The 15736-nt window shown below is 39.1% G+C and overlaps 2 protein-coding genes across 2 annotated transcripts; both read left to right on the top strand.

Annotated features, from left to right (window-relative positions):
* The first annotated feature begins 377 nt into the window (after positions 1-377).
* LOC306824508 (B-cell receptor CD22) lies at positions 378-9361 on the top strand. Its single transcript, XM_079344687.1, has 19 exons — positions 378-616; positions 722-787; positions 1713-1811; positions 1923-2034; positions 2139-2284; positions 2385-2505; positions 2622-2758; positions 3034-3156; positions 3464-3610; positions 4354-4459; positions 4675-4838; positions 4930-5079; positions 5261-5392; positions 6642-6723; positions 7004-7052; positions 7189-7275; positions 7393-7526; positions 8279-8403; positions 8585-9361. Exons 2-18 carry the CDS (start codon positions 739-741, stop codon positions 8379-8381), a joined length of 1941 nt encoding a protein of 646 aa, XP_079200813.1. The 5' UTR covers positions 378-616; positions 722-738; the 3' UTR covers positions 8382-8403; positions 8585-9361.
* Positions 9362-12469: 3108 nt separating this feature from the next.
* On the top strand, positions 12470-15495 carry LOC306823273 (B-cell receptor CD22-like; the record flags this gene model as incomplete). The annotated part of the gene is made up of 8 exons (XM_079342728.1): positions 12470-12500; positions 12609-12833; positions 12940-13218; positions 13537-13821; positions 13933-14011; positions 14602-14632; positions 14919-15046; positions 15394-15495. 8 exons carry the CDS (start codon positions 12470-12472, stop codon positions 15452-15454), a joined length of 1119 nt encoding a protein of 372 aa, XP_079198854.1. The 3' UTR covers positions 15455-15495.
* Between the last annotated feature and the right edge of the window lie 241 nt (positions 15496-15736).

The following is a 15736-nucleotide window of genomic DNA, read 5'->3' as shown; positions in this document are numbered from 1 at the left end:
GACTGGTACTGTATACTTGGAAAGGGCAAAATCCTCAAATAGATCAGTGATACTAATTTGTCAACAGGGAGTGCCAAATGGAAGCACTGATATTTCCTTACAGGAGCTTTTAATAAAAGATATAGAAAATAGACATGTTCTGTACAGTAAAGGAAAGACCCGAATATTTCTATTTTTTGTATTGATAAAAAGCTTATTATTTTCTAAGGAATACTTGTTTGTGCAAAAGTTTTCTTTAGTTAAAAGAGAATGCACACACTTGTCTTTCCGACCTTTAGGTCTGTTACATTAAGTTACAGTAGAGGAGACAACTGTGAAAGTGATACGATCACAAGGACATCACAAGTTCACAATAAAGTAGAGCCATCAAGTCACTGACCTTTAATAACTGCTTTAGAGGGAGAAGTGGAAAAAAGTGAAAATAGAAAAATCAAGAACAGACTATTGGAGGGTAAACACACTACTTCCTCTTCCTCCTGCCTCTGCCCCTTTTACTCCTCCCACCTGATTCTGATCACCATGCAACAACCATCACCATATAAGATCACCTCCATCACTGCATCCCTGACACCCTGCCCCATCTGACTGACTGATGTGAATACAAATACTTTAAGGGGTAAGTGCTTCATCATCAATCTGCTGGATTTGTTTATCTTGGTGAAAATATTTGATCATTTTTCCTTCTACTTCTTCTTGTGCTAAATCTCCGGTGCCATTACAGCGTTTGTGTCAGCGGAGATGTTGGCAGGTGTGTTAGTTCTGGCCACCATCCTTACAGTTGTACCAGGTAAGAGGGCTATACAAAAGCTAACTTTTTATGTTGAGGTGTAAAACATACTCCTAAACATATAAGTACATAGTCTTATGACTTAGTAAGAGACGATTTGCAATACTCCATCATTGTCAGATGACTGTTTGGAGTTTCAGATGTTTCACTAAAAAGGTCAAAGAAAAGTAAAACAGGTGAAAACTGTTTCAAAGAATAGCCTGACTTTTTGGATTCATTATGCACATAAGGTCTTGCAGCCAGGTGCCCTTGCCTTTACGCTCAGGTTATTTATAAGTATTGATTGCCTTTTGTGCAAGGTAGTCAGCCAGGCAGGCAGATAGCAGCACAGGACGACACCACGGCTGCACACTCAGGCTCACTGTCACTGCTTCAGTTTTATGTGTCGCTCTGTGAGCAGATGCGAGTTGTGGTTTGACAAGTTTTACTCTGAGGAGCCACTCTGACGGGAAGAAGTTAGTTTTCAAGTATGTATTCCCAAATCTGTTGGAATTTTATATTGTGCACTTTTTTATTTGGCAGAAAGTAGATATTGTTTCTTGCTTGATTGTAAACCTTTTACTAGTCCTAGATCAAATAAAAAAATTAATGGTGAACTGTATAAAATATATCAATCAGAATTAATTATACCCTATCGTATGTATTGTTAGCTCATACCCTATCGTACATAAGATATTGCAGCATGATTGTACCACATCATTACATATCATATCCTATCTTATAATTTCATACCACAATAAATCATATCCTTTCCTACCATTGTATCATAAATAAAATCAATTCAATTCAAAAGACTTCATTTGTCCCCGAGGGGTAATTCAAGGGATCAGAAAGATACAGTGCTAAATGAAAGGATCCAATATGACATCCTCAGTATATATGATTTAATAAAATAGAATTTGATGTCATTTAAATTGTCTTATAGGTATCCAGAGCAGGTGGAGTGTGTCATTTTCTCGAAGGGAGATCTGTGTGTGGGCAGGAACAACTGTAACTTTACCCTGTCGTTATGACTACCCTTCAGGTATGAAGTCAATGAATGATCCTTCACCAGAATTCATTGGTGTTTTCATACAGTGATTGGCAAAGCTATGAAAGTGTCTAAATGATGGTTCTGCTGTGTTTTTCTCCACAGGTCACACTGTGAAGAGGGTCATGTGGTTCCGGGTTTCTACAGACGGTCGCAGGGAGTTCACTCACCACACGGACCCAAACCAGATCAGCCTGTCGTACAGAGGACGCACACGGTTGGAGAAACATGTGTTGATGTTTAATTAGCTACTATACAAATAATACTGTATGAAAATACTGCATATGCATAACTGTTTGACAAATGAGTACTTGGTTCCAGCTACATTGGGGGGAGCTACTCTAGCTGTTCAGTCCAGATCCGGGTTGTGAGACTGAGTGATGCAGGACAGTACCACTTCAGGTTTGAGACGGATCAACCACTGGGGCGATGGACTTCTCCCAACACCATCACTCTGGATGTAACAGGTTAGACGTACACAAACTATCACGCTAATTAAGTGACTTATAACAATTCTTCGCTGGGCTAAAACCATAATCGTTTAACGTCAGTGCCTTTCTATTTCAGACCTCCAGGTCCAGGTTCATCCAGCCCGGCCTGCAAACATGTTTGGATTTGGTGAGACTGTGTTTGTGGGATGTCAGGCTTCAGGGTGTGCTGCACCTGGAAGGAGCCTTGCTCTGTACAGGTGTGTTATCATGTACACATGAGAGTATAATTAGTCACCCAAACGGTGGTTCAGAGCATATATTGTCGTAAAAGAATATATACTGTCTGTCACAATGATTATATGACCTTCTGTAGGAATGGACTCAACCTGGGCTCCTATGAGAAATGGATGATTATAAACCGATTTGACCTGCAGCATGCTGGAGCGTACAGCTGTCGACCGATCCCACCACAGAACGTCCAATCACCCTCTCTCTCTCTTGCTCTGGGACGTGAGTAATCAAAATGAAACATGTCAAAAATGTGCCCGTTTGCAGCTTGATTGTTGAGATTAAAATGAGATACATGAGCAGCTTAAACTATTAAAAGACAGAGGAGTGAGTGATTAAAGAGACAAACCACTCGTACTAATAAAAGGGCAAAATAATTAGAAGAAATTTGCGTTAACATTTTTTATCTTTCAATCTTCACTCCCTTTATTCTGTTCTCTTTTCTTTGTTATATTCTTCTTTTCCAACCCTCCCATTTTCAATGTCTTCCCCTGCAGACAGTCCTCGCTCGACCTCAATATCAGTCTTTCCTGTAGGGGAGTTGTCAGAGGGGGGGTCAGCTACTCTGACCTGCAGCAGTGATGCAGCTCCACCTGTAGAGAGCTATGCATGGTTCAAAGGTACAAAACAACACATTGTTATTGTGTTAACAAAATATGAAAAGTTGGCATGAACCAGTTGTGTTCTTAAATGTTCACGTGAATATGTGTGTGAACTAATTTTGTCTGTATATCTTTGCTGTTCTGCATGAGTTTAGTTCTGCTCAAGGAACTTAAAAGGACAATTTTCCTTACAACTGTTACTTGTTTTATGCATTTCTTTTAGGTCTCTGTAAATAATAACTGTACGGTCGAGATTTGCTCTTTTGGTTAAGCGTCTTGAGATGAAGAAAAAAAGATTGATTGATGCTTCTTCCTTGCTCTCCAGATATGGAAAGCGGCAGCATCCCAGACAGTTTCCGGCCTCAGCTCCTCCTATCTCACCTCAAATACACAGACAGAGGAGAGTATTTCTGCGTAGCAAGAAACTCACTGGGAACTGACCGCTCCAAATCACTCCTGCTCAATGTCACCTGTAAGTCATCCTGGATGTTCAAACACCAGCACACTTAAACACGGAAAAAAATGTGTCTACGGTCTGCTGAAGTTTTGTATGTTAGATGTAAATCTGTCTGGGGTCAGCCTGGGTTTAACTGGTGAGGCAACAACTCTATTTCAAAACAGGACTCTTTTATCATGTGCATTTAGAGGGAAGTGGTAAAAACAGAAACTACTGACATTTTACTTTTTGTTTCTCTATTTTTTTAAAAAGTAATAGATCTAATATTATGCATTAACTAGGTCTTTCAGAGGAAAATACTGTTTTGACATTCACCTATATCATATATGAATACAATGTGTCATTTTGTCTTTCCTGGTAATTGTCTTTCTTACATGACTATTTTTGTCATAACTCAATTGAAACGATCAGCAGACCTAAAGTTCTTCAACTTTTCATCGATATATTTTTCTGTTACTACTTCTTGTTTTTTATCACGTTTTTATACTTTTCCATTACACCGTTGTGTTGTTGTTGTTTTGCAGTCACTGACAAATTATCTGAATATCATGAATCAAGACTCATCTATACTTCCAACCTCCTGTTTTTGCTTGAGTTTGTTGATTTTTAAAGCCATGCATGGACAGATGCGCCATTGCTGCATGTGTTTCACACACGTCACATGAAGGGATCAGGGTGGCATTTACTTAACATCAAAGACAAACGTGAGCTTACTAGCAAAATGCTGTTATCTCGCTTTCGTCTGCCTTCTTGTTCAGACTCTCCAAAGAACACCCGTGTGCTGCTGAGTCCTCCAGGTGACATCAGAGAGGGCTCGTATGTGAACCTGAGCTGTGTAAACCAAGCCCACCCTCCTGCCAGCAGGTAGAATCGATACTTCTCCTTTCTTTAAAAAACAAAGGATTGAAATGAGTCTGCTGAGGTTGGCATCAATCTTAAATGTTTCTTTGTCATGTGAAATTTCTATTTAGTTTAATTCGCTTTTGAAATGCAGACCTCAGAAATGACTGGACGATGTGAAAACCCTATGATCATTTTCATTATTCTCATCATCTTCACCTCTTTGTTCTCTTCTGTAGGTATACTTGGTACCATATTGTAGGTGATCAGATGGTGAATAAAGGAAACGTCCAGAATCTGACGTTCCCCTCAGTGCGAGCTCGTCATGCTGGTCAGTACTATTGCTCAGCATGGAACCGCTTAGGATACCAGAGCTCCCCTGTGGCTACACTAACAGTGCTTTGTAAGTGCAATTCTAAGTTTTTCATTCGATTAAATGTACTGGTATGTGCATCTAAGATGAAAAATCTATTTATTCTCCCTCCTCCCTACAGATCCTCCTAAGAACACGTCTGTTCTGGCTCGTCCCTCCACTGTGGTGGACGCTGGCCGGCCGTTGACGTTGACGTGCAGCAGTCAGGCCAACCCAGCAGTGGACAACTTTACATGGCACCGTCTAACTCTGGACGGGGGCTCTGTACAATGTTAGCATCTTAAAAAATGTGGTTCCACTCGAGGTTAACATAAGAAATCCTCAAGGTCTATAAGCACTGCATAATGTTTGCAGTCTGTAAGGCGTTGCTCTGTGTGTGTTTCTGGACTGTCTGTTGGTTTGGATCCTCAAACTGTCAGAGTATATTTTCTCTCTGTGTGTGCTCCCTGTAGCGTGGGGCACAAAGTCCGGGCCTGTCTTCACCTTCTCAGAGGTCGGCCCTGGAGAGAGCGGTCAGTACTACTGCGAGGCCAGGAATCGAATCGGAGCTCACAGCTCTCCTGTCCTCACCGTACGAGTCAGAGGTAAAAAATGATACATGTATGGAAAACATGTAACTGAAAGCAACTTTGGCATTTGATAAAGTTGTTTTAAATTTTGGATGGACATTTATGTCCTCTCGAGGATGAATCCCACTAACGTTGAAGACTCTACCATAAGGTTCAGATTTGCAGTTTTGACAGAAATTTGTCTTGGTGATGGAAATTACAACTCTATACCGAGAGATGGCTCTATTTTTCTGATGCCTTTTGAGTCAAGCTATTTTTCTTTCTTGTAAAGACATTTTGGTCCCATGACTGGTTGAGACTTGATGTTACCCAGTGATTTGAATCTGTGGCTAAGAGGTAAAGTCGCAATTTGAAGTGTCCTTGGCCTAGATACTGATACTGAGTTAATGTAAGAAAGCTGTCAAAAGAACATTGTAAACGTTCTACTTGTTGAACAGCATGTTAGTATTGCCATTGGTAGAAACTTAGCATGCAAATGCTAGCATCAAGCTGTAAGCTCTTCGTAGCTACCGCATCACAGAGCATCAAGTAAAAACTACACCTCTTCTAAATGTATATATAATTCCTTGACAACTACACTTGAGAATGTAGTCAAACAACAAAAGCCACATAATTGTTGACTGGCAGGTTGGTTACACCTTTCTCTTGCTTTTCATTCCATCGTCATCTTTGGACGTGTCATAGATGGGATGAGCTGTCACTGATAAGCTCAGTGAAACCCTCCTTCGTCCTGTGTACATCTATGTTTCTGATTATCTCAGACAAGGACTAAAAAGAGCAGATTATGCTGAGGTTATAGCTTGCAGAATGTCAGGATGGGTCTGATGTTTGCTTGAAGTGTTGGGTGATGAGACCTCCCCCGTCTCTATTACAGCATGGGTCTAACTCCTCGCAGCATATGGTGTCATGGTTTCTGACTGTTTTTATATGAGTCATTGTGAGTCATGTAAATCTGTCTCACTATGAGGAGAGAGGACAGGGTGATGAGGTGTTGTGGAAAACTTCTATTTGAGTCTAGACAGCAGAAGTTGTGGACTTTGGTTTTGGAAATCAGAAGTGGAAACACAAGTTTGAAGTCTAGACACTTAAAAGATGATGCACATGATGTTTTTCCTCTTTCTTCACTTTCCCTCTTTCTATTTTTATGTTTCTGATGTTTTTATAGCTTGCTGCACTTCTATTTTTATTCAACACATGTAACCTTCAGTTTTTCTCTTTACTTGACGTTAGAAGTCAGGCTAATCAACTGTCTTTAAACCGGCAGGTCGACTTAAGGTCATCGCCCTGGCGTCGGCTGTAGGCGTGTCTGCAGCCCTCATCACTCTCACTGTGGCCATTATGATCAGGTGACAGGAAGAACACAGCTATTTAGTCAGTGCTTTATGTGCATGTTTGCACTACTGCACATGAAACAAAAATGAATTGTACAAGCATATCTGTTTTGTGTAGGGAGGGAGGACAAACAATTTAGTTCCCCTTGTTGTTACTTTTTGTGTTCAGCATCATTTTATTCCATGTCTCATGGATTTGCATCACATTTAAACTTACAAAAAAAAAGTCGATTTCATGGTTTATATGAATCACTTTTGTGAAAGGAGTCCTCACTTCTTCCCCATGTCTTCACAGTAAGAACATGCACAGAGTAGACATGGAGCCAGGAGAGGTGCCAAACAAGGTCAAATATTCTACATTTTCTGCTGTCTTTGATGATCAACTAATTGTCAGTACTTTCAAAACTGTATAATATTCCATCATTATTTATAACTTTTCCCTTTTTCATACTGAATGCATGTGTCTTTGTGTGACCCCAGCGTCCATCAGTGACAGCTGACACCATGTTTTATGAGTTAGCCCAGCAGAGCTTTCCAATGAGGAAGGGCAAGATGTCCGACATACCGGTACAAAAGCAGACCCTTGCAGATTCTTATACTGGAGGTAAACTACTTACATGCATATATGAAACTGTGTGTGTGTGTGTCTGTGTATGTGTCTGTGCGTGCACGCGTCTGATGCAGGAGGAGCCAGAAGACTTGAGTGACAGCTGCCACCCCGCCATTGTCCCTCTGAAGGAGGCCCCTCCAATCACTGAAGTTGAAAGTCGAAGCCCCGCCCCGAACTGCATCACTGTTCATTACTCCAAATTGTCGAGGTAAACTTTTTAGCTATTTGTCAGCTATTTTGTTGGTCACCCTATAATTGACATTTGGTCCTTTTTAATATGAAGTTTACGAGGATATCAAAAAAAGGTTGATATCATTATTATTTTTAAATAGAAAAGAAAATGTATTTTAGCTCTTTTTAGCAGAACTGGGTAATATTGCTTTGGGTATGGTGTATATTTAAGAGCAGGTTTGAATAAGATTGGATGGGCGTGACTCACCCTGTGCTTAGTTTATTTTGAACATTTTGTTTTGATAAATTGAATATAGATACAAATCAAACTTTCTCCATCTCTGCTACTTTCCACAGTCATCAGCTCTATATCTGTTTGTCTCTGCTTCTGACTCCTTCTTGTATTTTACTCTTTTGTCCTTCCTTTTCTGCACCATCTGTCTCCCTTCAGACCATCGACCGCAACAGTGATCTACTGCTTCTCGTCTTGCACGTCACTGATTTTATTTTACAGCTACACTGGCCCTCTTCCTTTATTCTTTATCTTCCTGTCATCGCTTTCTCTATGCTGTCCACTCCTTGTCATTCCTTCTCTATCTTTTATTCTGTCCTCTGTGATATCCAACACCTCTGTCTGTTTATGAGAGGACAGTAAATTTCTCATCCAGTTTCGGAGGTTAAAAAACATTTTAATGGATGTGGAGTAAAATAAGGACTTCTTTTTATGGTGTGATTGGACTCATGTGGAGAAGGACTCATGTGGCTGCTTCTGTTGTTGTCCCGTTTCAGCACAGAACAGGTGCAGGTCCACAATCTGCCACGAGGGGGAGACAGAAAGCCGAAGGATTCATCTGAAGTTGTTTACACTTTGCTGCAGCAGCCTTGGCACTAACAGCAGAAAGACGGCAAGTCAGGTAGGATACAGTATAACTTTCAGTCTTTACATTTACAAACTGACAGTTATTAGCCAGTCAAGTTTTTTTGGTTCCTGTTTCAACTTTCTTTTCCTTACCGACTTATTAATTGATTTAATTAATTACCCATTATCTATTCTCCTCCTCCCTCTCCATTTTCTTCCTCGTGTGATTAACACAGCACACCTGATGTGAACCAATCACTGTACTTCTCAGACTGTGGGACAGGTCAGTCACTCCTTGTGGATCCGGATGAGACCTTACTGTAGGTTTTGTAGGCCTGACATGTTTCATCAGACTGTTAGGACAACTTTGGGCCTTGGTCCAAAAATGTGTTGCATGTCTTTCCTGTTTTTTTTCTATGCAGCTTACCTCCCGAATGCAGCCTGATGAAGGACAAATGCTTTAAACAATTGTTTGCCGTGTTATTTGATCCACAGTACATGCTAAATACAGTACAGTATGCTGATTTTAAGCTGAGGGATGTAAAGAACGCTGAACAAGCATTTTTATGTATTAGAATACAGTTCCTTTTTTTATATACATTAGTGTCAGCACTCTGTAGAAACTCTTCTGACATTTATGGAGAATATGTAATATTTCACACATTCAGATGTTCACACTAGTGTGCACTTAACTGTTGATGTTTCAACATTTATCCAGTTTCTAGAGCATACTTGTTTCCTGGAAGTTTGTTGACATTTTTTGCATGACAACGCAGACTCTAAAAGTGAGGGGTGACAGTGTGGCACGCTAATGAGTTCGAGCATTGAGATTGTCTGAATTTGGATTTTTCCCTTATGGTAATAAAATGTGTCTCAGGATTATAAAACAGAAAATATTATAGCTCTATTACGCGTGACTTTCTTTCTTACAGTTTGACTGACAGTATTTGTTTTGGTACAATGACATGATCAAACATGGATCCTAATGGTCAGCCATGTTTATCAATGGTGGCAATAAAGAGTTGATAAAAAAACATTCACTTGTTGTTTCTTTTCCAGTTTAAACTCATCGCATACAAAAAACGTTTTGTTCTATTATATTTTTTTTTCCTTCTGCGGTGTAAACGCATGTTGATGGTCAGAGGACTTGAAAAGTTAATTTACAATTCTCCACTTTGATGATTTCTTACTACTTAAACTGAAAAATTATTTGACCATTTTATTATGAAACAACTACAGACTACTAAATCAGATTCATTACATAGTTACTGAACTGTTTTATACTCGTGATTTTTTTTAAATACACAAACAGCAGAAAGCATTGTTTTAAGCACAAATTGGAGAATTTTCCAGATGACACAGCACAGTAAAGGGACACGTTTCTACATTTGCGATGGGTTTCACTTGCGGAAAATCATACCACACACAGGACCTTACACGATCCAGGAACTTTTTACATTACAAGTCAATTATAATAGCACTCAGTTTCCTAACAGGAACTTTTGTCACCTTCAACTGTCACTTTGTTTAACATGTGGCAGAGTAACTGTTGAGTGTAATGAATCTTTAACAACTTGTGACCTCTCTTCACGTGATGTTGGTTGTGTAATTTGCTTAATATTTTAGGACATGTTTTAAGTGTTTATTAATGTTAAATATCACAATATCCAAAACAATATTTTTTTCTTCTTTTCTCTGTCATGATCAGATGGAAAACAAAGAGGTTGACCAAAATGCAGATACCAGCAAAACTATCATGTATCCCCTTTTTAACACTGCAATGATTAAGATTAGACCGAGCCACTACTTTAAAGTTTATAAACAGGATCCTGGGTGCTCAGCTTTAGATTTTAAACTCACTAAATGTCCCTTTACCAGTAAAGTTATCAATACAGGCTGACATGATCTGTACATCTATGCAATGCCGTTATAAGCCAAAATAAATAGCATGGTGCAGAACTACTTAACTCAACTTATGAGCTATCCTTGTTTTCCCCAGAAACAATGTAAAGTATTTTCAAATATCAGTAAACTTTTGTGTGTGTGTGTGTGTGTGTGTGTGTGTGTGTGTGTGTGTGTGTGTGTGTGTGTGTGTGTGTGTGTGTGTGTGTGTGTGTGTGCGCGCACATGCGCGTAAACATGTCTTAATACCACAAATACAGAGCATTACTCCCAACATACTAATGATTATTTAACCCACAATTTACTCCCAGAAATTACCTCTTGGTTAACCAACTCTTTAAATGTTCTCATTCGCACCAAATGCTTGGATTTTAAAAGTTAGGGCCCACATAAAGAATGGAAATCCCTAGGACCTTTAACAGCTCTGCTTTCAGTATGAATGTCTTCAGTTACTCACCTCACCAGCATTTGTGCAATTAGAATCAAGCAGGTAGCCGTCTGTGAAGCAACGGAGCTCCAGCACACAGGATCGGCCCACGCTGATAGTTGCTAACACAACAGCAAAATCCCCCTTCTTTTACCGTCCTCGGTGAATCTATATCCGTTGTTTACAGCTCGTCTATCACGAACACGGTGCTAGTTTAAACAACCGCTTAAAATCCAAACATACACGTCTCCAAAGCTAATGAAAACAACAAATGCAGACAGCATGCTACCCTTTCACTTTCCATTGACAGAAACATAACTGATTTCTTTAATGTAATGACACAATGTGTAACTTCGAAATAATGTTCAATCCGGGTTATAACAACGGATATGAACGAGACAATGTCTTCCTTATTGGAATTTACACAGCTCCTCCTGCTTGCCGCACATTGCTAATCTCACTCACAGAGAGCATCGGAACGGTCTCCCTTCGGAACGGTCTCTCTCAGTCCGTCACCTCCTCTCTACTCATAGTTATCTCTGATTGGCTAACACGTTCAACTTTCCTAGTGACTGATTGGCTTAAAGTACATCACTCAAAACAATACGCAAATAAATTGTCTGAACCATAGACTGTAAAAGAAACAAAGGATCGTGGGTAATAAAGTTTTCATAGAATACGTGTGTATATGCAATAAAAGAGTCTTTTTAAAGAACCATATTTTGTAGGTCCCTACATAAACAAAAAGGCAAAACAAAAACTTATTATCTAAACAAAGTCCAAAACTGCAAAAAACCCTCCACCCCCTCCATTTTTTTAATCTAAACTGGTTTTTTTCTCTGTACATTTAGTTCAGAAAATTGGATTTTTCCCTGGGGTAGCAACTTCTTCCAGTGTTAAGAAACTAGTAGCTTGCATAGAAATTCTTTCAAAGTATCTTCCTCTGTAAAGTCAACCAGGGACATTTAAAAACAGACGTGGTGAAAGAATCTGACAAAAAAACAACAACATTTCTGTCAAATCTCCAATGAAGCTCCACCCACTGTGTGTGCATGTAAATTAATAAGATGGGAGGAAGCTGGGTGCAGATGATAACTTCGAACTTCTGCTTTTCACCACACATCCACATATCAAGTCAAAGAAAAAGAAAGCATTGTGTCCTCTTGGTGAGTATGTTTATCTTTAATTTAATATTTGCTTAATTATGTTCATCACAGACTATATAGTAACTTGTGTTTTGTGTCATGATGTTGCAGATTTATTTTAATAGATCTAATGAAGAGTTCAATTCTGATCTTTCTGTTCATTATCCCAGGTAGGGAAACTTTATTCTCTTTTACATTTTTGATTCTGTGTTTGGTGTCTGTCATGAAATAATCTGACAAATACTACTCATACAGTCTACTTTTAGTATTTTATTTTATTTACCCACGATTATGTGGGGAATTAGTTTTTGCTGTGTTCATATTTATTATTTTTTGCTCAAAGGTGTCTGGAGTGGAAACTGGGGTGTGAGCTTCACAAGTCAGTGTGCTCTGAAAGGAACGTCAGTGGTAATAAATTGCAAGTATGACTATTCTTCTGGTGTTTTTGTCACTAAAACTCAGTGGTACAAAAACATTTTGATATCTGGAGAGTTCAGACTGGTTCCCCTTTCAAAGATGCCTTCAGCCCCTGAACACTTTAGATACTTGGGTGACAAGTGGTCTGTCTGTAGTCTGAAGATTAATGATGTACAACACTCCGATGCTGGAGAATACTATTTTCAATTTCAGACAACTTTGAACTACAGATGGAGGAGTCAGAGACCTGCTGTTTTAACTGTAACAGGTACATATTTAAAACTAAATAAAGTTATGTTCATGTTAATTTGGTTGTTTGTTTGTTTGTTTTGATATGTTAAAAGGGTTGTCCTTGTGTTTTCCATTCAGATTTGACTGCTCTTGTCGAGCCGAGCACTGTGACAGAGGGAGATCATGTCAGTCTGACCTGCGTGTCAAGGTGTCTTTCACATGTAGAAGTAGTTTGGTTCAAAGACGGACAACCTGTATCAAATCCAATCTTTCAGGCCAGGAAAGAGGATGCTGGCAGGTATTACTGTGCCGTCCAGGGACAAGAGAAGATCCGATCTGCCTCTGTGGCTCTCAATGTTCAGTGTAAGCATCACACCCACTCAGCTTTTGAAAAATAAAACTACTTGGAATTTGCAATGTGTCACAGTTATTTTGAATCCTGAAGTAAATCTTACATTTTCTCCCTCAGATGCTCCAAGGAAAGTCTCGCTGGTAGTAAGTCCATCATCAGAAGTCCACAAAGGGAGTTCTGTGGCTTTCACATGCAGCAGTGATGCAAATCCAACTGTCACACACAACGGATACAGCCTGCGTAAAGACGGACATTTGATCGGCTCAGGAGCAAATTATAGCATCTCTGACATCCAGCCAAGCCACAGTGGACTGTTCTGGTGTCAGGCCTGGAATAACATCAGCAGGAGGGGCGTAGACCTGATCAGCTCTACTGCAGTTTACCTGAACGTACAGTGTAAGTTTGCTAATGTGATACACTAAAAAGTCTGCGTTCAATGTTTCAGTTGTTAGAGAAACAGTTTCGCTCCTACGCTAACGCTTCATCTTAATCATTTGTTGTCCTGCATTCATGTGGCATCAAAAAATTCCCCTGACAGAAAAGAAAAAGAGTTCAGTGGAAGTGAAAAAGACTTATACAGTTATTGGGAGGTGAATTTGAATAGAAAACCCACAAGAGAAATAACAACTATTTTCAATCATTTGTTTATGGTTTTAAAATATAAAAATAAAAAACATTAACTGTGAACACATGTATTTTTTTAACTCTTTTCAGACCCTCCAGTGAACCTTTCTGTTTTAATAGACCCTCCTCATGTCACTGAGGGCAGCAGTGTGAATCTGACCTGCAGCAGCTCTGCTAACCCTGCAGCAGAAAACTACACCTGGTTCAGGAGGACAGCTTCTCCCAGCTCCATGTTCCAGGTGGGCTCAGGACAGGTGATGTCTCTCCCCTCTATGGAGCTGTCCCATACTGGACTCTACCTGTGCCAGGTCAGGAACACAGTCGGAGAAACCAACTCAACTGAGGTGCTGCTAACCATAAGTGCCCAAAACCATGGTTTGTACAGTTTAACTGTTAATTATCATTAAGAAAAGATTCATTATCAAACACTTTGTTTCATCTTTGTTTTTTACTAAGACTGGCTTTATTCTTTGTGCTTCTTCTCAGGCGCTCAACCTGTCCTCTACTTGGCTGGAGTCGGAGTCTTTCTTTTTGTTACATTTGTGTTCGCCGTTTTTTTCTTCTGGTGAGTCCTGTGACCAAAAGACTCATGTCTTATTCACTGCCTAATGCAGACTTATGTTTGCATATTTTTTGTATCTCTTGTCAAAATGTTTTGTAACTTTTCACCAAAAGCTGTCATTGCTGAATGTGCTCTGTCAACTTGGTTTCCATTGTGTTTTACCGTCTTACAAAGATGACACTTGCCATTGCCTCAGGGATGTAAATGTATTTCATAACCTGAATTCATTTTAAAGTTGTAATTTAGTTTTTCTGTTTGGCACACAAAGTTCCAAGTTTGAAATGCTGATTTGCTTATATTAATAGGGCTAAGGCTACATGGAATTTATCCTATCTGGACTGTATTCAGGAAATACAAGTTTTGACTAATAATGAATCAAGAAACTTTTTTTAAGCGCACTTAGTTTTCTTTTGCTCAATTCTGACAAACAGAAAGTCAATATGTCTGGTCTGAGCAGAAGTTACTGAAAGAGCGGCGCTTCAGTGTTTTCCCGCAGTTACAGAACAACTTCCTGTGTGCAATGTCTAAGTTTGTGCAACAATGTTTTGTCAGACTGATTTATTAGTTTTTTTGGGTTTCTCATGTCTTGCTAGGAGGAAAAAGACTAACTACACAGAGAAAAATGTGAGTGCTTTATATTATTGTTATTTATTCATGACAGAGTGAGAACAGACCTAACAAGACTTTTAAATGGGGTATGCCTTTTCTCAATGTCACTTACACTCTCTGTGCTGCATCACTTAATGAAAGATATGAAGTGGTGCTGCATCACTTAATGAAAGATATGAAGTGTCTTAAAATGAGAACTTCACGTTAGAACATCAGAACAAATACGTATGTTGACCCAAGTCCATTCATCACAGTCAAATGTCTCCATCATTCGCTTTAAAAGGCTCTTTCTCTTCCTCAGTCTCTAACATCTCATGAAGATGACGTAACATACTCAACAGTGACCATCAAACCGAGAGTCTCAGATGGTCCACAACACATGAACAACAACAGAGCCATGAGGGACTCCGCGTTCACTGTTCAGTTCAGGTAGTCTTTGGTCCAATGTGCTTATACAGACTTATATTCAAGTAACTAAACTGTCAACCTTCAATGAGAGTCATGACAAATTCCTGTTAACAACTAGAAACAATATCACAGCAAATGAGTGCAAAGTCCCTCCTACCGTAAAATACTGAACCGTGTCTGGGTTTAGAATTATTTACTGTCTCTCTGTTAAAGTATTTGATAACTTGATTTAAACAGCTAAACATAAAACATGATACAACTCAGAAACTAAAGTAAAATAAGACTCAATCTTTGGTCTTAGAAGAATTCAGTCAGAATAATATCTCATGTTCAAATAAAACAAACAGGTAATGTTGTTTTCTCCTCAGGTCCAGAGTAGGAGACATTGAGGACTCTGTGATCTACGCTACAGTAGCTAAATCCCACTGAGTTAGACTGACACCTTCTCCACCTGAGTCCGAAGTTTTACCATTATCAAAACAGTGAGTCGTCATTTGTGTACGGTAGCCTGAAGAGGTAAAATGTCTATTATGGGCTTAACTCTGAGATTTAAGATCTTGTGTAATCGTTTTAAAACCACTTTAAAAAATGTTTTTGTATTTATTGCATTATATTATTCAGTTATTCAAGTTGTATGTTTATGTTCTTACTAGTCTAAATATTGTTAAATATTTTAAATACAGAGGATTAAAAGATATCATGTTATATAAT

This window comes from Symphodus melops (assembly GCF_947650265.1).
Source record: "Symphodus melops genome assembly, chromosome: 5".
NCBI lineage: Eukaryota > Metazoa > Chordata > Actinopteri > Labriformes > Labridae > Symphodus > Symphodus melops.
The sequence above is the reverse complement of the archived record's forward strand: the minus strand, read 5'-3'. Positions and strand labels throughout refer to the sequence as shown.

Bases quoted from the DNA above. Each gene is read 5' to 3' on its own strand.
- LOC306824508 (XM_079344687.1), top strand. From the start codon at position 739: ATGTTGGCAGGTGTGTTAGTTCTGGCCACCATCCTTACAGTTGTACCA. The intron at 2,759-3,033 runs GTGAGTAATCAA...CTTCCCCTGCAG, and splicing joins TCTCTCTCTTGCTCTGGGAC to ACAGTCCTCGCTCGACCTCA. The intron at 4,839-4,929 runs GTAAGTGCAATT...TCCTCCCTACAG, and splicing joins GGCTACACTAACAGTGCTTT to ATCCTCCTAAGAACACGTCT.